We start from the raw sequence: 22,289 nt of genomic DNA on the forward strand, positions 1-22,289 counted from the left end.
TATTAGGCATTATTAGGAAAGGCACTGAAAATAAATCTGTCAATGTTATACTGTACAATGTTATATATAAATTTATATATAGCGTGACTCACTTAGATTATTATGTGCAGTTCTGGTTGCTGCAACTAAAAAGGCTATTGTCAGGTTTGAAAAAGTGCAAAAAGGGCAACTAACGTGATCAGGGGTTGGAGCAACTACACTAAGAGGAATGGTTCCAACAGCTGACACTGTTTAGCTTAGGGGGAGAAAAACTAAGGTGAGACATGATAGAAGTATACAGTATAATGCATGGTTCAGAGAAGGTAGACAGGGAGACATCTTTCTCCCTTTCCCATAGTATTAGAACCCAGGTCCCTGCATGAAGCTGATTGGTGGGAGATTTAGGACACATAAAAGGAAGTAATTCTTCACACAGCGCATAGTTAAATTATGGAATTCGTTTCTACAAGATGATGGCCACCAATTTTGATGGTACTGGATAAATTTATGAAGAAATCTACCAATGGCTATTAATCCAGATAGCTATAAACTACCTCCAGTGTTAAAGCCATGTGCCTGTGTACACCAGTTGCCGTGGAACATGAGGAGGAGAGTGCTGTTGCACTCATTACATGCTTGTGGGATCCTGTAGGCACATGGTTGACCACCATGTGAACAGGATGCTAGACGAGATGGCCCCTTGGTCTGACCCAGCATGGCCCATAAATATTCCCAACCAATTATTCATTCCATTTTGTTCCCATTCTTTCACATGCCTAATTTAACCAGTACAGTCTATGTTTCTGGACTAATAAAAGATATCCAAGTAAGTGTTGTGATCAGCAAACTGAGAACCTTGTGAAGGAGCATTACATTTTTCATCAAAGTACAAGAGACATGATTATAGTATTGTCTTTGCTGCAACCAAAGCTTTTTTAATCCCTTTTCTTTTTTTTTTCTTTTTTCTTTTTGTATTACACAAAAACCGGTACTGAATGCTAAAATAGTGGATCAGCATCCCATATTACAGAAACAGAGGGCAAGTGGTAAAGTTCTGTATTTTAAGGATAATAATTCCGTATAAGCATCAACTGAAAATCCCACACAGAGAACAAATCATGGTACTGTTCACTAAGATGAGCCAGGTCATAAATGCAAACTGCAAAACCATCCAATGCATACAGGAGTTCTTAGATGTATTACCTTGAGCTCACAACATTGGAGTCAAATTTGAGAGCAGTTCTTTTCAGTACAGCTGCATTGCAGGCACATAGTTGCTCTTCTATTGAAACCGATAGCAGAGGGTGGTTCAGATAGGCAGAAGCAACTATAGAGTGGAAATGAAAATAAAATACTTTGGCCACCTAATGAGAAGGAAGGACTCTCTGGAGAAGAGCCTAATGCTGGGAACAACTGATGGCAAAAGAAGGGGACGGCAGAAGATGAGGTGGCTAGATGGAGTTACAGAAGCAATCGGTGTGAGCTTAAGCAGACTCTAGGGGATGGTGGAGGACAGGAAGGTCTGGAGAACTGTTGTCCGTGGGGTTGCGATGGGTCAGATGCGACTTCGCAACAAATGAGAAGAAAAGCTTGAGAAACTGTCTCTGTTGCTCCAAGTGTCTTCTTGCTCCAGTTGATGAGGAGCTTGGGCAGGAGGCAGGTTGCTCACCTGTAACTGCCATTCTTCGAGTTGCCATCTGTGCATTCACACATATGGGTGCTGCGCCTACGCAGTGCCTCTGCCTGGAAAGATTCAAAAGCTTAATGCTTTTGGCGGGAACTCTGCACCCCTCCCCCCACCATGGTATAAAAGAGCGGAGAGCCCTCTATTTCCTCAGTCTACAGGAGACCGATTGTTCGCCCCCTTGCGGGAGTGAGAGATATTGCAGGAAACCTGCTGAACCGTATAGAAAGAAAGCACTAACAGGACTGGTATCAAGAAGGAAATGGTACCATATGCAACCATTCACTGACACCGAGAGGGGCCTGCGGGTGGGTTGTGTGAATGCACAGATGGCCACTCAAACAACGACAGTTACAGGTGAGCAACCTGCCTTTCTTCGTCGTGGCCTCTGTGCATCATACATATGGGTGACTAGCAAGCTTACGAGACCTGGAGATGGGCGGTGTCATCACTGAAGGAAAGAAGAAAGGACCGCTCAACCAAAGGAGCAATCATGTCTGGCATGCACATCAAGGTGGTAATGCCTGGCAAAGGTGCAAGGAGTAGTCCAAGTGGCAGCCTTGTAATGTCCTGGATCGGAATGCCAGAGGCAAAAACAGAGGAGGCAGCTACTGCCCTCGTGGAATGCCCTCTAGGCATGACAGGTAAGTCAAGCTTGGCAAGCTGATACGCTAGTTCAATGGTCTGTACAATCCACTTTGAAAGCGTCCATGAACCAACAGGGGAGCCCTTATCATAGTCTGAGTATTTAACAAAGGGGCGGTTAGATTTACGGAAAGACTCCATGCAAGACTGGTAGAAGGCAAGGCAGCAATGAACGCCAAGACAATGCAACGACCGTTCAATTGGTGTAGCGGGCGTAGGGGAAAAGGCCGGTAAGACAATGTCCTGGTTAATATGGAAAGGAGACACAACCTTGGGTAAGAAGCTGCATCAGTGTGTAGAATGACTTTCTCCTTATGAAAGTTCAGGTAAGGAGGATCTATCCTAAGTGCGCAGAGTTCACTATCCCTTCTGGCAGACGTCACCGTGACGAGAAAGGCAGTCTTTGAAGACAAGACGCATAAGTCAGTAGTTGCCAGGGGCTCAAAAGGAGCTCGGATGAGGGCCTGGAGAACAACCGAGAGGCTCCAGGTACGAATAACTGGACGAAGTGGTGGTTGAAGGTTCTGTAAACCCTTGAGGAATCGATGTATAAGGGTATGAGAAGAAATCGAAGAAGTGGTAAAACTGTTGGATTCAGCAAAGAACATGAAGCATTTCTATTTGGCCTCATAAGCACGACAAGTTGCAGGTCTTTCGGCAGACTGGAGAATAAACTGAATATCAGGATTGAGAGTGCTCGGATTCAATGCGAAGTCTATCGGAATTGAGGAAGTGGAAGCTGTATCTGAATACTGACGGACAAGTGGAAGAGTCCCTGAATCTGCTGGACTGAATGGACCCTGTGGTTTATTGAATGAGCCAGGCAGTTAGATTGAGTGAGGGAAGATCAGGGTGACGAACAGCTCCATCCTGTTGAGTTATAAGATGAGGTATGAGGGGAAGGTAGAGAAAGGTGCTGCCGGATAGGCAGAAAAGAGAAGGGAACAATGGTTGACGGGGCAACCGGGATGATCAGGATTCCCGTTGCACCAATGTAGATGATCTTGGCTAGGACCAAGGGATCATGAGAGCGTCTCCTGTCGATCCCGGGCCAATGCCGGCACGGGAGCAGAACATCCCACACACCTTGTACATTTGGGTGGTGAACAGGTATATGTCTGGAGGGCCCAAGGTCTGAAAGAGGCGGTGGCAGGTCGGACAATCCAGTTCCCATTCGTGAGTCGTCGACATCTGCCTGCTGAAGGCGTCGGTCTCCTCGTTGTCGGTACTGGCCAGGTGAACCGCGAGGAGGATTATCTCCCTGGGGATGCACCAGTCCCACAGTTGCATTGCCAGGCGGGTCAGGGAGGTGGACTTCGTCCCACCTTGTTTATATAGAATACAGCGACAATGTTGTCGGAGGCAACTTGCACAACGTGTTGCTGGAGAGTGTCCTCGAATGATTGAAGGGCTTTGAAGACCACCAGGAGTTTGAGGTAATTGATGTGTCTGGCGGACTCATGGTGATCCCAGGTGCCCTGTGTACGGAGGCCGGCACACCGGGCTCCCCACCAGGTAAGGGAAGCATCGGTAAACAGGGTCAGGCTCGGGTGAGGTGGACGAAATGGGAAGCCTACGGCCAGATTGTGGTACATAGTCCACCACGATAGCGTCCGGAGGTCGGAAGGCGGAGCAGACGGTGAGGCGAGTCTCGCTGGGGCTGAAACAGTCCATTGCACACAACTGGAGTGGTCTCATCTGTAGCCTGGCGTGGGGAACTGTAGCGACTGTAGAGGCCATGTGGCCGAGAAGTTTCTGCACCGAGAGTGCTGGAACAGCTGTGTTCATGTGGATTCGACAGATCGATGAACATAGATTGTCTTGCCGACTCTGTGGGAGAAAAGTTCTTGGCAGCGTGGAATCGAGACAGGTTGCAATGAGGTTGATGACCTGTGAGGGAACAAGGCACGACTTCTCATGGTTAATGCATAGTCCCAACTGGTCCAAAAGGGTACAAGTAGTTTGAAGTGCTGACCGAAGGCCTTCCTTAGACGGGGAGACGATCAGCCAGTCATCCAGGTAGGGGTATACTTGAATCCTTGGAGCCGAAGGTGCGTGCACACCAGGGCCATACATTTCCTAAAAACCCGGGGGGCAGTAGCCAGTCCAAATGGCAAGACGTTGTACTCAAATAGGTTGGAACCGACTGTGAACTGAAGAAGACGCCTGTGAGATGGGTGAATGGTAATGAGAAAAATAGGCATCTTTCAAGTCCAGAGAAGCGAACCAATCCTCTCTCCTATGCAACAGAAGGACATTTGGGAGGGTAGTCATCTGAAATGTTGTGGTCTTGATGAACGTATTGATGCCACGTAGGTCCAGAATCAGATGAAGACTGCCATCATGCTTATGGATAGTGAAATATGTTGAGTAGAATTCGTGGAGCCCCTAGGAGCGTGAAAGCTGTTGAATCGCTTCTTTACGAAAAAGTTGCTGGACTTCGTCAACGAGAAATAAGTAAGGCATAAATCAAATCAGTCCTAGCGGGGGCACAGTATCGAACTCAATTCTGTATCCATGCTGTACAATGGATAAAAACCCACTGATCAGATGTGATGGACTCCCAGATGGGGAGTCGACTTTGCAGCTGATCCCCAAAGGGAAGAGGGGAAGGTGGGTTGAGGAGGAGAGGAGAGGTTTGCTCGTCCTGTCAACGTTGACGTTTGTCGGAGTTGGGACAACGACGGTTCTGTTGGAAGCGTTGTTGTTGTTGCTTCCGACGCTGTTGCCGGGGATGGAACTGCAGACGGCCCGCAAACTGTGAGTACGGCTGGTATCTGTAGGACGGGAGAGACCAAGACCACTTATGGAGCAATTGATTTGGGACTTCCATCTGGCGAGCTGTAACCCTCAACTCATGCATAGTCTTCATCTTGTGATCTGTCCGTGCGTTGAAGAGCCCTGAACTGTCAAAGGGCATCTCTTCAATCTGGCATTACGTCTCATCCGGAAAGTTGCAGTTCTGGAGCCAGGCATGACGACAGAGGGCTACGGCACTGACAAGAGCTCTAGAGTCGGAATTGACATGGTGTAATGCCGTGGAAAGCTGCTGGACTGCCACCTGCATAGCCTCTTTAATGAAGATTCTAGCCAGGTTTTTCTGCTTAATAAAGTATTGGTATCGAGCCAGCGTGGCCTCATAATTGGAAATGCGGAGGCCAAGTCTTGTAGCGGCATAGATCTGGCAAGCCAACATGTCAATCTTGCGGCCCTCTTTTTTGTGGGGGGTAGTGTGTCCCCTCGATTCATGTCCTTGGGATGACCCAACAACTATCGAGATTGGTCTCGGATTACGCAGAAGGAATGGAATATCCTGCTTACAGACTCGATACATGGCCTCGTATTGTCATGAAGTGGGTTCAGGCTGATTGGATAGTTCCACGGTTCCATCATTGCCTGGCAAAGAGTGGTAATAAGTGGCAAAAAGATGGCAGCCAACTGTTCATCTTTGACAATATTGTAAAAATTTGTCGGTATTGGGATCGAAGCGGTGCTGGGCCTCGATCTCAAGTGATCACGTAAGCCTTGCCATCAGTTTCCCAAAGATTACGTAGGGTTGCTCCGGTGAGCTGGGACCATGTGTAGAATTTTTATTCTTTATTTTTTAGATTTATATCCGGCCTTTTTCCTACAAAGGGCTCAAGGCAGCTTACATCATTCTCCTCCTCCATCTTATCCCCACAACAACAACCCTGTGAGGTAGGTTGGGCTGAAAGTCTGTGACTGGCCCAAAGTCACCCAGTTGGCTCCATGGCTGAGTGGGGACTGGAACCCAGATCGTCTGAGTCCCAGTCCCATGCTCTTAACCACTACACCACACTGGCTCTCACCGTGTCTGGTGAAGATGATGCCACTTCGGAGTCTCCTGAGTCCGAATCATAGTGGGGCAGGAGACTAGAAGAAGAATCAATAGGCGAAGTAGGAAGCCTGGACTGAGTCGCTCTCGAGATCAAAGGAGCATCTCTCGGTACCGGAGAGAGGGTACAATCGCGCACCGATGGGTAGTAACCGTAGGGCAGATAATCATCCCATGGCTCGCGATGAGACGGCCTATGGGGCGGCTGCACCCATTCTTCAGAGGGACAAACGGAGGTGCGCTGCTGATATCACTCCTGCTGAGCAGCAGCCCTCGGGAAAGGCTCAGGTGATGGTTGTGGAGTAAGTGAACGAGCCATTGGAGGAGAGTCTCGAATCTCTCCATCGGGGATTGATCCCAAAAAGGGAATGTCCCGTTGCTCATGGGAGAACTTCTCGGTCTCGTCCTTCTTAGGCTTCTTATGGCCTGAGGACTTGTTGGATCCGCTATGCTTCCTCTTCTTCATTTGTTTGTGTGGAGATGAAGAGGAGCGTTGACTCTCTGGCACCATCAGCCAATGGGCAGGGCCGAGGTGTGGTGGAAGCGGAGGATGGAGAAACAGATTTGCCCACCAGTTGGTCAGATTGGAGCAGGGCTTGGTCCAACAAGAGTTTGCGCAGGCGATTCTCTCAATTTTTCCTCACCTGCTTGGTAAAGGCCTGGCAATGGGGACATTTTGGACCTACACTGAGAGCACTTGCGGAAAAGCCGCACACTGCGCCATCAAGGAAGAACAAGATGATAGCAAAGTAGATAGAAAGAGGAGTAATTTTTTTTTGAACAGGGAAAAGGGGGAAATTGAGAAGAAAACTTCTAACAGGGAGGGAAAGACTTGAATAAACGTATACAAACTGAGAGACGAAAAGCTCAAGGCACAGCAAACGGTCGCAAGAAGACTGAGGAAATAGCGGGCACTCTGCCCTTTTATACCATGGGGGGGAGGGGTGTGGAGTTCCCGTCAAAACCGTTAAGCTTTCGAATCTTTCTGGCCAGAGACACTGCACAGGCACAGCACCCATATGTGTGATGGACAGAGGCCACGACGAAGAAGGTCTTGTACCCATTCTGCTTGGATGATCCTATAGCAAATGATTGCTGCCATGTGTACAGAATGCTGGGCTAGATGGACTTTTGGTCTGATCCAGCATGGCTTTTCTTGTGTTTTTATGTTCCTTTTAGTTTTGTGAACCTCTGTCTACTTGTCTCATGGAAGTCTAACTTTGTCAAACTTGATTAGTCAGACTCAATTCAACCAAGCATCCAGTTGCAAAATGCTTGTTCTTTCTAGGAACTAAGCCACTGAATCCTTTGTTTTATGTCAAACTGGCTGTGCCTCAAGTTATTGTATTTTTGGTGTTCCTAGAATGAACGTTTGAGTCTGGTCCCCCACTGAGAGATTTCTTAGAGAAGCTCTTCCACAGAACTCATTGTCCTTAGAAGCTCTGCTGCAGTGACATTTCCATTATTCTTATCAATCAAAGCTCTCCACAAAGTTTACAAGGCCAAGCTTAAAACCATAAAATACAATATTATAGCAAAACAGATATAAACACTTTAAGTTTAAAACAGAATAAAATAAAGTATTAAACAAGATTTTAAAAAACACAGCAATGCAAAGATCTAAAAAAAAAATCAACACAATTTCTAAAATTCACACGTCAGGAGGTCTCTATGAAGCCAGAGTAAAAATAAAAATGTCTTAACCTGTCACCAAAATAGCTATAATACAGGTCTTCCTGCAAAAAACATTCCACAACTGAGATGTTACCACCCTCTCCTTAGTAGGCACACACAATACCTCATTTGTAGGGGAACCAAGAGGAGGATAATTGTAGGGTTTGGGGAGGATTTTTCACAAGGAAAAATCCTTCAGCTAGCCTGGCCCCAAGTGGGTTGGGAATCTGGAGGCAAATGCCAACCCTTTAAATTTGGCCTAGAAATGGACTAGCTGCTAGCATAGAGCATAAAGCACTGGCATGATATGATCATATCTGCCTATTCCTGTCTCATTGCCCTATTTTCCAAACCATTTTAAAAGGCTACCTGCTATACAAAGCATTTCACTAATCTAAACAGGAGGTTATAAAAGCCTGCATAACTGTAGCTACACTGTCTCTTCTCTGTTCAAGATCATAGTTGCTATCTCCTTCTAAGTTGATAAAGGGTGTTACATGCCACTGTGGTCCCTTATACCTCCAATGTGTATGCTGGATCTAAGAATACCCTGAACTACATTCTGATTCTTCAAGGGAAGTGCAATCCCTTTCAGAACAGGTTGAACATCACTCTTACTTACTTACTTACTTGTTTAAAACATTTTTATGCTGCCCCCATCGCAACAAAGCCTCAGGGCGGTTTGCAACAAAAACAAAGATATACAAAATTATACAAAAACAAAGTTATACACTAAAAATATTAAAACCCGGTGCATCTCGGCTTAAAAATTTTAAAATCCTACACAATAAATTAACACTTAAAATAAGTTTTAAATAAAAAAGAAGCAAAAGAAGCAAATGAGCAAAATAAGTACCCACTCAAGAGACTCAAGATGAACTGAATGCTCGGTATCAGGAATGTTTATGTTTGGTTATAACCTAACCCTAACCCTATACTATGAGTTCAACATTTGTATTTCTATGCATGATACACAACTAGTTTTTAATTGTTATTGCATTTTGTCAATATCTCCTTCTGAAGCTAATGATGTTGATACAACTGGTGATGAATCATTCTCAAAATGCCAGGTTTGGTTTCTTTTTCTTACCATTTACATTTTACAGCTCCAATGGATTGCTTAAACCCAGTATTATAAATCCACTAACACAAACTTTAGGAATGTGTGATGATTTATGGACCTTATAATGGGAACAAGATTGGCAATCAGTCTGTTTCATGTCTAAACTAGGTACAATTCCTCCCACTGACAAAGACACTAGACATAATTCACAAATCAATTCAAATTATATTGAAAAGGAAAAAGGCATGCTTACTGTAGCTAATTCATCAAACTTCCCAAAGAGTTCATTTAGAAGTTTCACCAATTCTTGAGCAGTACATTGTGATGCCAGGCTGGTAAATCCCACGATGTCTGCAAACAATATACTGCAAAAAGAAAGAAGGATGTAGGATACTTTACCAGAGATTAACAGGTCATCTTAATTTAACATATTTCTTTATGGAAACATTGGTGAAATTGAAGGATGGGCATGAATGCAACACGCTTTACTTAATTAGTAGTCTTTACTCATTTACCTGGGAGTAGACCTATGAAAGTTCTGGGAATATGGTAGAGCTTGATAACAGCCTAGGTTGCTGAAAATGGCTATCATTGATGTGGTTGTATTTAGCATACTGTGTGACAGCCATATGTCTGACCTTATCCTGGGCTAGAACATATTCTCTTATCCCTCCCTAAATTCTACTTTCCCATAAACCCTCACACATGCTACCCCCTCTTTGCTCCCACAGAGCCTCTGCCAGGAGAGTGTAAAAACCCAGCATGACAGTACCAGAACTTATGGGCTCCTGAGGACACAGTGAGGCTGACACCACACAGTCTAGTACACTTATGGCAGTGATCAGAGGCAGCAGCATAAAGCAACAAAACTGATGGGCCAAGTGGCTGCAGCTGCTTTCACTAGCCTTATTTGGGTGAGTGGGGGGGGGGGGGCAGATTGTGCAAAAAGGAATGCTTTCTGCTCCTGACACATTTCTTTTCTTTTTTTTGATTGGGTAACCTCCTTGATGGATTGTAGGAATGCTGTGGACATATATCTTGACTTCACCAAAAAGTTTGATAAAGCACCCCATGATATCCTGATTAGTGAACTAACTAGAAACATAGAAAAAGAGTCAGAAGGGGCCTCCTGGGCCATCTAGTCTGATCCCTGGCTCCAGCCGGCTCCACTCATGACATGCCCATCATGTGCATGTCTAGCCTATCTTTGAACACCATCCCCGACGGGGCCTCAACCATTTCCCATGGAAGCCCATTCCATACCCTTGGGGTCCTAACTCTCAGGAATTACTTTCTGACATATAAATTGAACCTCGGTTCCTTGAGCTTTGCTCCGTTGCAGCATGTCCTGCCCTCCTCTGCAGGGGAGAACAGGTCTCTACCCACCTCTGTGTGACACCCCTCACATACCTGTGTTTCACCAACAGATCCCCTCTGAGATTCCTCTTCTCCAGGCTGAAGAGACCCAGTTCCCTCAGTCTCGCCTCATATGGCTTCCCCTACAAACCGGCCACCAATCTTGTGGCCCTACACTGCACTGACTTTAACCTGGCTACATCCTGCCTGTAATGAGGGGTCCAAAACTGAACACAATACTCCAGTTGTGGGCGCACCAGAGTTGTATAGAATGGTAGTAATACCTCTCTTGATCTAGAAGCCACACTTCTGGCTATGCAACCAAGGGTGGCGTTTGCCCTCTTGACCACCGCACCACACTGCTGACCCACTTTTAGCCTGCAGTCAACCAGCACCCCGAGGTCCCTTTCCCAAGTGCTGCTCTCCAGCCTCTTGTCCCCTAACATGTACTTACAACACCCATTCCTATGCCCCAAGTGCAAGACCTTGCATTTATCCACATTGAATGTCATCCTGTTGTCTCCTGCCCACTTCCATAGTCTGTCCAGATCCTTTTGGATCTGGACTACCTGCTCCTCAGTTGTGGTCACTGCCCCAGTTTTAGTATCATCTGCAAATTTTATCAGCAGACTGTTCACCCCTCTTCCATGTCACTGATGAAAAGATTAAACAGGATCGGCCTCAAGACATCCCATCCCACCAGCCCAGTTTGTCACTGGCCACCATCCCAATGACTCCCCACTGATGGTTACCCTCTGCTTTTGGTCAGTCAACCATGCCCTAATCCATCAGAAAGTGCACTGGTCTATCCTAAAACTCCTCAGTATCTCAACCAGGATATCATGGGGCACTTTGGCAAAGATCTTGCTGAAATCCAGGTAAACCACACCCACTGCATCCCCTCCATCTAGCCACCTTGAAACCTTGTCATAGAATTCCACAAGGTTTGTCTGGCAGGACCTGTTATTGCAGAAGCCGTGTTGTGTGGCCGCCAGCCTCCCTTTCCTATCTAGCATCACTAGATCTCTCGCTATTATGAGCCTTTCCATTGTTTTTCCTACAATGGACGCCAGGCTAACTGGTCCGTAATTCCCCATGTCCCTTCTACTACCCTTTTTGTAATTCGGGACGACTTACGCCACCCTGCAGTCCTCTGTAACTTCACCTGTTCTCCACGAGGCTTCAAAAATGGAGGCCAGTGTGCATGCGAAAACCCCGGCCAACCCTCTAAGTACTCCCAGGTGCAACCTGTCAGGGCCTGGCACCTTTGCAATGTCAGTGCCCTGAGGAGCCCCTTGACTTCTAGGGGGGGTGACTCTAGTCTGTGGCCCTAAGTCCCTGGCCTCATCTAATCTCCCATGTGGATCTCCCCCGTCCTGCTTTGGGGAGAACACAGAGGCAAAACAGTCATTTAGCATCTGTGCCTCTTCCCTCGTATCAGTCACTGGATCTCCTTCTTCCTTATTTAGTGATCCCACTACTTGTCTCCCCTTCCTCTTCCTATTTACATGCTGAAAGAAGTCCTTCTTGCTGCTCTTGATATTCTTTGCAAGTCTCAGCTCGTAAATAGCCTTAGCCTTGCAAAGAATCCTCCTGCAATGGACCTCCTCCTCCCCGTATACCCTTTTGTCTATTTCCCCCAGTACCCATTTCCTACGGAGGTTTCTCTTGCATCTAATCCCTCTAACCACCTCCTTTCACATCCATGGCAGCACTCCTCTTCGCCTCCCCGCCTTGTTAACTAGAGGTATCGTCAAGGCTTGTGCCTCCAAAACCTCCCTTTTGAGTGCTATTCACCCCTCCTCAGCTCCCTTGCCTTCCAGTAATCTATCCCAGGAGACTCTCCCCAGTCTGTCCTTCAGTTGAAGTCCCAGCTTCTAGTGCTCGACCTGCTGCACATCCCCATTCCCCTGATCTCGAAGCAAAGGATGGAGTGATCACTCGCATCCAGAGCTCCCCTAATCTCTACCTCATCTATCAGCTCCTTCCTGTTGGTCAGGACCAAGTCAAGGATGTTCCCCCTGCCCCCCATCGCCTCTTGAACCCTCTGTGTGAAAAATCCTCCCACTATAGCTTCTAGGAAGCAACGTGACCTGGCTGTCATTGCCGAGTGAGTCTCCCAACTAATATCCGGGAGACTGAAATATCCCATAATTACTGTGTTCCTCTCCTGAGATAACCTTAGAATCTGATCTGTCAGGACATCATCCAGGGTCTCAAGTTCACCTGGAGGGTGATAACATACACCCACTGGCAGGTCCCTTTCCCTGTCAAAACCCCTTAGTTTTACCCGGACTGCCTCTACCAAATCCCCATCTGTGCTGCATTCTATCTCATTGCATCCTATCCCTTCTCTGACATATAAAGGTACACCCCCACCCCTTTTCCCCTTCCTGTCCTTTCTAAACAGGTGATACCCCTCTATGTTTACATTCCAGACTTGCCTTTCATCCCACCAAGTTTCCGTGATCCCCACCAGGTCATACCCTCCTATTCCCAGGAGAGTGTCAAGCTCTTCCTGCTTATTACCCATGCTCCAAGCATTGGTGTACATGCACCTCAACTCCTTTCCTGCAGCTTCCTTTCTTTGGAGTCCCCAGCCTCCTCCTTCCTCCCATCTTCCCTGATACTGGCCCTCTCTTCACAGGAGTCTGGTCAGTCCCTGCAGTACCTCTAAAACCCTGGTCCAAGAGCTCTGATCCTCTCCCCACACTTGTCCAGTGCAGACAAGTTTCTGGGGGGCCTGAACCCACCCCCCCGGTTTAAAGTCTTCTGGACAAAGCTCGTTAGAGCATCTCCAAAGGACCTTTTCCCCATCCTCATGAGGTGCAACCCATCCCTTGCCAGAAGTTGGCAAGAAACCAGGTGTCATGGTCGAGGAACCCGAAGTGTTCCTTCTGGCACCACACCCTAAGCTAGTTGTTCACCTCGGCAACCCTCCTATCCCTGCCTGGACCAAATTCCCGGACTGGTAAGATAGATAAGAAGGCTACTTGGGCCTTTAGGTCCCTGAGTTTCTTCTCCAAGGCCTCAAAGTCCCTGGTGATCCTGACCACACCCTGCCTGGCTATGTCATTTGTCCCCACATGGATCACCAGAAGCGGCTGGTTTGGGCTGTATGATGTAACATCATCATTTCCAAATCATATGAAGTAGTAGTTCCCTTCTACTTGGCACTGGTTAGGTCTCATCTGGAATACTGTGGATTACTGGGAACCACTGTTTAGGAAGGATGCAAGGCTGCAAAGTCTTCAGAGAAGGGCAACAAGGATGATCTGGGGACTGGAAACAAAGCCCTGTAGGGTATTGACTATCTTCAAGTACTTGAAAGGTTTCCATAAAGAAAGAAGCCAGATCTCTTCCTGTTCATCCCAGAGTGCAAGACACAGAATAATGGGCTCAAGATCAATCATCAGAAAGTACTTCCTGACTGTTAGAGCAGTAAAACAATGGAACTAATCATCTAGGAAAGTTGTGGGCTCTCCAGCAACTCTACTATTCTGTAATTCAGGAAAAGAAAAGGATGTGCAAACTTGTAATTGTACTAGTAAGGATAGCTTTCGGGGGTAAGGAAGCCAAGATTTATTCTCCAATTTGAAAGTTTACCTGGGCTAAAGAAATAGTTGAGGCTTAAAGATATTGCCTTTGAATTTTGGGTAGGCATTATCCACCCACAAGGCCAAACTCAGAGAACATAGTCAAAATGTTGAAGGGAGTTAGGGGGAATTTGAACTTAACTTTTGCATCTTCTGACAAACAGTTGTGGGATGGGCAGGACCCCCTAAAAGTCAAGCACAGTTTAAACACAGCTAGATCAAACTCCTTGATCTCCTGCTATCCTGATCACTTCTAAAGCTAAGAGGTTTTGCATAAAAAGAGAACTTTGAAAATTAGGCTTCAAAATTTCACTAAAGGTTTGCAATTCAAAAGAGTAAAAGTGTTAAAATGTCTGCCTCCTTGCATTTTGGTATGCTTGCCTATTTTCCCCAGTAACAACACACCTCTGCCTCCATTATCTCTTTGAATGTAGACCACTCTTTCTCACAGACACAGATACCTAACTGTTCTTCATTGGTTCCTCTCCCCCATAGGCCTATTCTCATTTCACATCCCTGAGGGACAAATGAGCCACAGCTGCCTTAATTAAACAGCAAGATCTCAGTGGTTTTACTCAAGGCCCTAACACCTGATAGAAGCCTGTGTCAACACAATGGGTACCCTATACTGCTGAACAGCAGTCTTTCCCACAGAGATAGGAATGTAGGACACTTGCAGAAAGGAAAGTTGGGCTTGCTGATTAAGGGCCAAGTTACATATTAGAATGTGCAATATTAGCTTCCGCAAGCACGCAAAGGAAGGCGTGACCTGCAGCACAGAAATGCTACTGGAAGGCTGCTTAACCTTTTCCCTGCCTGACACCACTGTTATCTGATCCAGCCTCTGGACTCTTTTGTCCTACTGGTGTTCCAAATGCATGTTTATCTTGAAAACACATGTCTGGAACCCTAAAGTTTAGGGGAAACTAATAGGAGGAAATGTCAGGGGTAAAGCAAGCAAAAAAAGGGTTAAGCATGTGTCTTTCTCCCCCACCCCCAAATACCGCTATACTACAAATCTCTCCCAGGTGACTATGTGCTGCAGAGAAGAAGCAGGCCAGAGCAAACATTGCTAGAGACCATTAACAGCATGTAGTTCTAGCTCTATGAGATCTCAGCTCTCTTTGTTTTGCTAAACAAAAGCTCCCTGATGGAAGAAATCAGAGATTAAAAAAATCTTAACATATGTACAATGAACCCAGTATCTTATCAGCTTAAGCAAAAAAGCCCTGCAGAGAGGTTAATAAAGTTCATCTTTCTAGGTTTATCCTCTCAACTATCAAGATACAATTTTGTGTAATTGATTATTTGTTCAATGTTATTGCCTCTGTTTAAAACCCAACTGTGTAACTTATACGGAGATACCAAGGATGTTGGTTTTTAAAGTCTGGGGAACAAGCATGAATAGATCAATTAAAATGAAATGCTTTCTTTCTAAACACTGTCTGCTCAACACTTTTTACAAGTCTGTTTCTTTACACTTCTTACATTTCCCTGTGGAAACAATGTATTTCCTCATGTGATTTTTTATGACTGTAGTTGTACCTAAGTGAGTAGGCAGGTTTGCATGACACAGGAAGACCAGACTGTAATGTTTGGTGTCAGTCTTACACAGAACACTTTCTAAACAAAATACAAAAGATTATCTTAACTGAGTCACAGTCCAGCAAATCCCTGCTTCATGTTACAGTAGCATGTGTCCCTTACATACTAATCAGCATAACACCAAAATGAGTCTCCCAAACAACACAAAAACATCAATATAAACACAGTATAATGATATAAAATTGTTTGAGCATGTTCCTTTAAATGTTGGTAAGTTTCCGAAGGGGGGAGATAAAAGGGAATGAGTGAGTGAGGGTGTATGTCACAGCTTAGATTTGTGTGAGGAGAGAGGGGAGGGAGAAGGCAAGAAATTATCACTCTGTCAGCAGTTAATGGTCCGAGTTGGAATCAGGAGTCTACAGAATCTGCAGAGGTAGCCCTCTCATTAGAATTCTAGATAGTACAGTGGGGAGGCATTTGGGATTCATAAGGGCAAAGGGAATGAAATAAAATACTTGGAGGACATACAAGTGACTATGTAGAATCAAAACTTAATAGTGTCAAGTATATTGACAATCCAGATCCACTGGAGAAGGAAATGGCAACCCACTCCAGTATCTTTGCCAAGAAAACCCTATGGACAGTACCAAAAGGAAAAAGGATATGACACCAGAAGATGAGCCCCTCAGGTCGGAAGGTGTCCAATATGCTACTGGGGAAGAGTAAAGGGCTAGTACTAGTAGTGCCAGAAAGAAGGAAGTGACTGGGTCAAAGCCAAAAGGACACTCAGTTGCTGATGTATCTGGTGGTGAAAGGAGAGTAAGATGCTGCAAAGATTTATACTCCATAGGAACCTGGAATGTAATATTCATGAATCAAGGCAAGCTGGATGTGGTCAAACAAGAGATGACAAGACTGAACATCGACATCTTAGGAATCAGTGAACTAAAATGGACAGGAATGGGTGAATTTAATTCAGATGACCATCAGGTATACTACTGCAGGCAAGAATCCCTCAGAAGAAATGGAGTAGCCTTTATAGTCAATAAAACAGTAGGAAAAGCAGTACTGGGATACAATCTCCAAAATGACAGAATGATCTCAGTTCGAATCCAAGGAAAACCATTCAACATCACAATAGTCCAAGTCTATGCCCCAACCACTGGTGCTGAAGAGGCTGAAGTTGACCGGTTCTATGAAGGCCTAAAACACCTTCTAGAATTAACTCCAAAAATGATGTCCTTATCATCATAGGGGATTGGAATGCTAAAGTAGGAAGCCAAAAGATAACTGGAATTACAGGCAAGTTTGGCCTTAGAGTACAACATGAAGCAGGGCACAGACTGATAGAATTTTGTCAAGAGAATACAATGGTCATAGTAAACACTCTTTTCCAACAGCCCAAGAGACGACTCTACACATGGACATCACCAGACAGTCAACACAAAAATCAGATTGACTATGTGTTCTGCAGCCAAAGATGGAGAAGCTCTATCCAGTCAGTAAAAACTAGACCAGGAGCTGACTGTGGCTCAGATCATGAGCTTCTTGTCGCAGAATTTAGGCTTAATTTGAAGAAAGTAGGGAAAAGCACCAGGCCACTCAGGTATGACCTAAATCATATCCCTGATGAATATACAGTAGAGGTGACAAATAGATTTAAGGAATTAGATCTGATAGACAGTGTGCCTGAAGAACTATGGATGGAGGTTTGCAACACTGTACAAGAGGCAGCAACTAAAACCATCCCAAAGAAAAAGAAATGCAGGAAAGCAAAATGGCTGTCTGAGGAAGCTTTACAAACAGCTGAGGAAAGAAGGGAAGCAAAAGGCAAGGGAGAAAGAGAAAAATACAAACAATTGAATGCAGAATTCCAGAAGAAAACAATAGAATGGGGAGGACCAGAGATCTCTTCAAGAAAACTGGAGATATGAAGGGAACATTTCATGCAAAGATGGGTATGATAAAGGACCAAAATGGCAGGGACCTAACAGAGGCAGAAGAGATTAAGAAGAGGTGGCAAGATTACACAGAAGAACTATACAAGAAAGAGCTTAACGTCCATGATAACCACAATGGGGTGGTCACTGACCTTGAGCCAGACATCCTGGAATGTGAATTCAAACGGGCCTTAGGAAGTCTGAGCAACAACAAAGCTAGTGGAGGTGACAATATTCCAGTTGAGCTATTCAAAATCCTAAAAGATGATGCAGTAAAAGTGCTACACTCAATATGCTAGCAAATTTGGAAAACCCAACAGTGGCCACAGGATTGAAAAAGGTCAGTTTACATTCCGATCCCAAAGAAGGGCAATGCCAAAGAATGTTCAAACTACCAAACCATTGCACTCATTCCACATGCTAGCAAAGGTATGCTCAAAATTCTACAAGCTAGGCTCCAGCAGTATGTGGACCGAGAACTACCAGAAGTACAGGCAGGATTTTGAAGAGGGAGAAAAACTATAGTTCAAATTGCTAACATACGCTGGATCATGGAGAAAGCTAGGGAGTTCCAGAAAAACATCTACTTCTGCTTCATTGACTATGCTAAAGCCTTTGATTGTGTGGGTCACAACAAACTGGGGCAAGTTCTTAAAGAGATGGGCGTACCAGACCATCTTATTTGTCTCTTGAGAAACCTATATACAGGTCAAGAAGCAACAGTGAGAACTGGACACGGAACCACTGATTGGCTCAAAATTGAGAAAGGAGTTCGGCAAGGCTGTATACTGTCGCCCTGCCTATTTAAATTTTATTCAGAGCACATCATGAGAAAGGTGGGGCTAGATGAATCACCAGTTGGAATTAAGATTGCTGGGAGAAATATCAACAACCTCAGGTAGGCAGATGATACCACTCTCATGGCAGAATGTGAAGAGGAACTAAAGAGCCTCTTGATGCGGGTGAAGGAGGAGAGCGCAAAACTTCGCTTGAAACTCAACATTAAGCAGACTAAGGTCATGGCATCCTGTCCTCTCACTTCCTGGCAAATAGATGGGGAAGAAATGGAGGTAGTGACAGATTTTATTTTCCTGGGCTCCAAGATCATCTTGGACTGCAGCCAAGAAATTAAAAGACATTTGCTCCTGAGGAGGAAACTATGGCAAATCTAGACAGCAGACTAAAAAGCAGAGAAATCACCCTGCCTACAAAAGCGCGTATAGTCAAGGCTATGGTTTTCCCAGTTGCAATGTATGGCTGTGAAAGCTGGACCATAAGGAAGACTGAGCGCAAAAGGATTGAGGCCTTTGAATTGTGGTACTGGAGGAGACTCCTGTGAGTTCCCTGGACCGCAAGGTGATCAAACCGGTCAGTTCTAGAGGAGATCAACCCTGACTGCTCTTTAGAAGGCCAGATACTGAAGATGAAACTCAATACTTTGGCCACCTAATGAGAAGGAAGGACTCCCTGGAGAAGAGTCTAATGCTGGGAACAATAGATGGCAAAAGAAGAAGGGGATGGCAGAGGATGAGGTGGCTGGATGGAGTCACTGAAGCAGTTGGTCTGAGCTTGGGTGGACTCCAGGAGATGGTGGATGACAGGCAGGCCTGGAGGAATGTCGTCCATGGCGTTGCGATGGGTCAGACACGACCTCGCGACTAACAACAACAACAAAGGGCAAAGAGAATGAAATAAAATACTTGGAGGACATATAAGTGACTATGTAGAATCAAAACCTAATATTGTCAAGTATAAGGGTGTGAAACATAGAAGCTAATAGACACTTGAGTGCAGAAGGAAAGATTAAACTGAGATAAATAAAGACTGATCAAAGTATATCAGGAGAGTAAGGAGGATCTGCAAGTAAGGAGTGTTTGTGAAGGGAGAGGGATACCTCAGTCAGAAGTTAATATACGGTTTTATTCTCCAATAAATTGCAGAATATCTTAAAATTAATATTTCTCTTGTACAAATAAAGTTTTGTTTTGTTTATTAACTCAGTCATAGAATTTTTGAAAATCAGTGTCTTATCCTCAGGACCGCATAGTCCAACAAAGCAACCTTATAGATTGGACACAGTACTCTTAATGAGATTAGAATTAAATTCCTGGTGGCAGTGTTACATACTAGAGAAAGAGAAGAAAATAGTGAGAAATTTAGAGACACACCATATCCAAACAAGGAGAGTACTCATGACACACATCATTACATAGATGGCTTGTAGGTACTCTGTGGCTTCTTACTTTTGGGTCCCCATGTGCCCATCAAATGATGGAGGATAGCAGGAGTCCTGAGGCATCTCTTCCCTACCTCCCAAAGGTCTCCCAGTCCTACTGGCTGAAGCATGCTGGGACTTGTAGGCGTTTTCTTTGACTAGACATTCACAGAATTGATCCTTTAAGACATTTCTCATGGCATTTGCTATTGTGGATTAGATTCTACCCCATTAAATGCATGAAGTGTTATTCTCAGTTGGTATCCTGTTGATTCAGAAGTAATGGGGCTTACTCTTAAGAGCTGCCAGCATTTCTTTATTGACCATGCATCTATGTGATTAACAGTTGCTGGGCATGTAGTAAGTGAAATTCTATACATGATTCTACACTAAGAAAAGCTCTGCCTTCTTAATTTTGGTATGTCAGGCTCTGGAATCAGAATCAGTAAAAAGGCAATAAATAGTAGGTTTATAATCTGTGTTAGGTGAGTTCCTGTTGCTCCGTCCCAGCTCCTGCCAACCTTGCAGTTCGAAAGCACGCAAATGCAAGTAGATAAAAAGGTACACTTTGGTGGGCAGGTAACAGCATTCCGTGCATTTCGGTTTTTCGTCATGCCAGCCACATGACCACGGAGACTGACTGCGGACAAACGCTGGCTCCCTTGGCTAGGAAATGGAGATGAGCACCGCCCCCTAGAGTCAGGCATGACTGGACGTAATGTCTTTAATTTACCTTTTAGTCTGTGTTACATTGGAAAATGAAAAAAAATCTAACAACAAAACCTAAAAGGGTGCATTTTACTTATTTCCAAGTAAACTACATTTGGCTTAAAGCTACAGTTAGCAACTTTTTCTAACAGGGTATATGATTATTTTGCACCAATATAACAGGCAAAATCAGCAGAGAATGTTTTCTATATCACCACATCTGCATTTTAGGAACAAAGGACCAACAGCTGCATCCATATTTTCCTGTACAAACTATTTTTCTACCTAAACCTCCTATCTCCTACTCTAGAAGATCAATTATCTCAAGCAGAAACCCACATGTGTGTGGGAAGGGGAAAGGAGTTCCAAAAGGTCATATAAATTATATCAGCCCAAGGTACTATTTGCAATAACAAAACTAAATCCTGGAATATGTAATGTCATTACTTTAGAAAGACTCTAACCATGTGCAGAAGGCCTTCTACTTCTACACAACTGATTTGATTTAATTCAAGCTCCCCTCTTTTTAGAAATGGAGAACTAATGTGATCTTTTTCTTGGCAAGTTTCCAAAGTCTGATGTTTTCAATCCAAATTTGTTTTAATGTGTATCATTTTAAGTAAAACTTTCTGAAAGATATCCACCCCACACATTCAGAATTATATCGAAATATACACATGCTCCAGCCTAAGAAAATACCATATCTTCTTGGGCAATTATTTTCCTTCCAAGCTTCATGTCAGCTTTGAGCTCCTTGATCTTTCTCTTTTGATACAGTGCTTAGAGGCTTTCATGCTTTTCATAGCTTAAGTACTGGGAGCAGAAGTGATTATAAGAGTTCTTTGCTCTGTGCCTTTTACATGTAAGTGATGCACAGATGCCCCACAAAGGATCATGGGTTTGGGTTCAAAGACTTCAAGAAACAAATCATTGAGAGGGTTCATTGTTTGGAAAGGAAACAACAGCTGCAATTAATTCTAATTGGGAGTTCCATTTACCCATAAAATAAAATTGCATGAAAATGACCTGGGATAGCCTTCATTAAAATAGCTTGGGAAGGCACAAAGGAAGAAAGAAGCACAGTTCTATGAAGATCAAAGAATAATTAAATTTAGTTCAGAATCTGATTATTTTTATACTGAGATCAACACTAAACATAGAAAATAGATGGGTACTTTGATGCCTATGTAAGTGGTGCATATTATTATCACTACCTACCAGATTAAAACAAGGGCCAATTTGATTATGCAAAGACAGAAATGCTTTATGTGCCTTCATATATGAGAAAATACTATGTCAATGTAATTTTGGCTTGTCAAAAATGGTGAAATCTGGAAAACAGGCTCTGCATTATACAGTTTGGTTATGTTTTGGAAGCATTTACCATGGCCACCAAAACAAGGGAATTCTAAAAACAAAACAATGGGCAGTGCAACCAGCTGTCTGAAAGTGGTGCTTGGCATGGCATGAAGCTGCTTTTGATTTCAAATGACAAATGAGATCCAGTTTCTGGGCTACTTTAAGAAATATCCTGTAAAGCATGGAGGATAAGGTTATGAATGGCTAGCAGTCATGATGAGTATGTATTATCTCCAGTATCAGAGGTAGCATTCCTCTGTATACCACTTGCTAGGAAACACAAGCACATGCTGCACTCATGAGGGAATAAAAGAGGCCATTGTTCTTGGTGTGTCTTTCAGGACCTGGGTGACACCAAGTCTTAGGGTGAGGACAGTGAGACCTGGGAAAAGGAGGCCTGCAGACATAGAGATAGTGGAGGAGGAAAAACTTATCTCAGGACTGCCATCTGCCGGTGTTCAGGCAGAACCAGGGAATTTGCAAGTACCAGGAGGAGGCTTGGGAGAGGAGCCAGATGAGTGTGGTTCCATCCTTCACCCCATGAGGTGTTGGGACAGAAAGGCTAGCCAACTAGAGGGCCAGCACAGAGGTAGGAGGCTTACCTATCTTCAGAGGGGCACACCTTTACCTCATCTCTGTTTTGATGTGTGCAGTCAGTTATTGCTTTAC

The 22,289-nt window shown here is 44.6% G+C and overlaps 1 protein-coding gene across 8 annotated transcripts in view; it reads right to left on the bottom strand.

Moving 5' to 3' along the window:
- Positions 1–22,289, bottom strand: part of ADCY1 (adenylate cyclase 1) — a 280,351-nt gene that overhangs the window by 141,258 nt on the left and 116,804 nt on the right. For all 8 annotated transcript variants that reach the window (XR_006416963.1, XR_006416966.1, XR_006416967.1 and 5 more), the window contains exon 4: positions 9,155–9,266. Coding sequence is in view for 4 of the 8 variants with exons in the window: in XM_044453723.1 (XP_044309658.1) it covers positions 9,155–9,266 (112 nt within the window). In the remaining 4 variants the exon portion in view is untranslated. The remainder of the gene's footprint in view (positions 1–9,154; positions 9,267–22,289) is intronic.

Source organism: Varanus komodoensis, unplaced genomic scaffold (assembly GCF_004798865.1).
Source record: "Varanus komodoensis strain SLA01 unplaced genomic scaffold, ASM479886v1 scaffold10, whole genome shotgun sequence".
Lineage (NCBI taxonomy): Eukaryota > Metazoa > Chordata > Lepidosauria > Squamata > Varanidae > Varanus > Varanus komodoensis.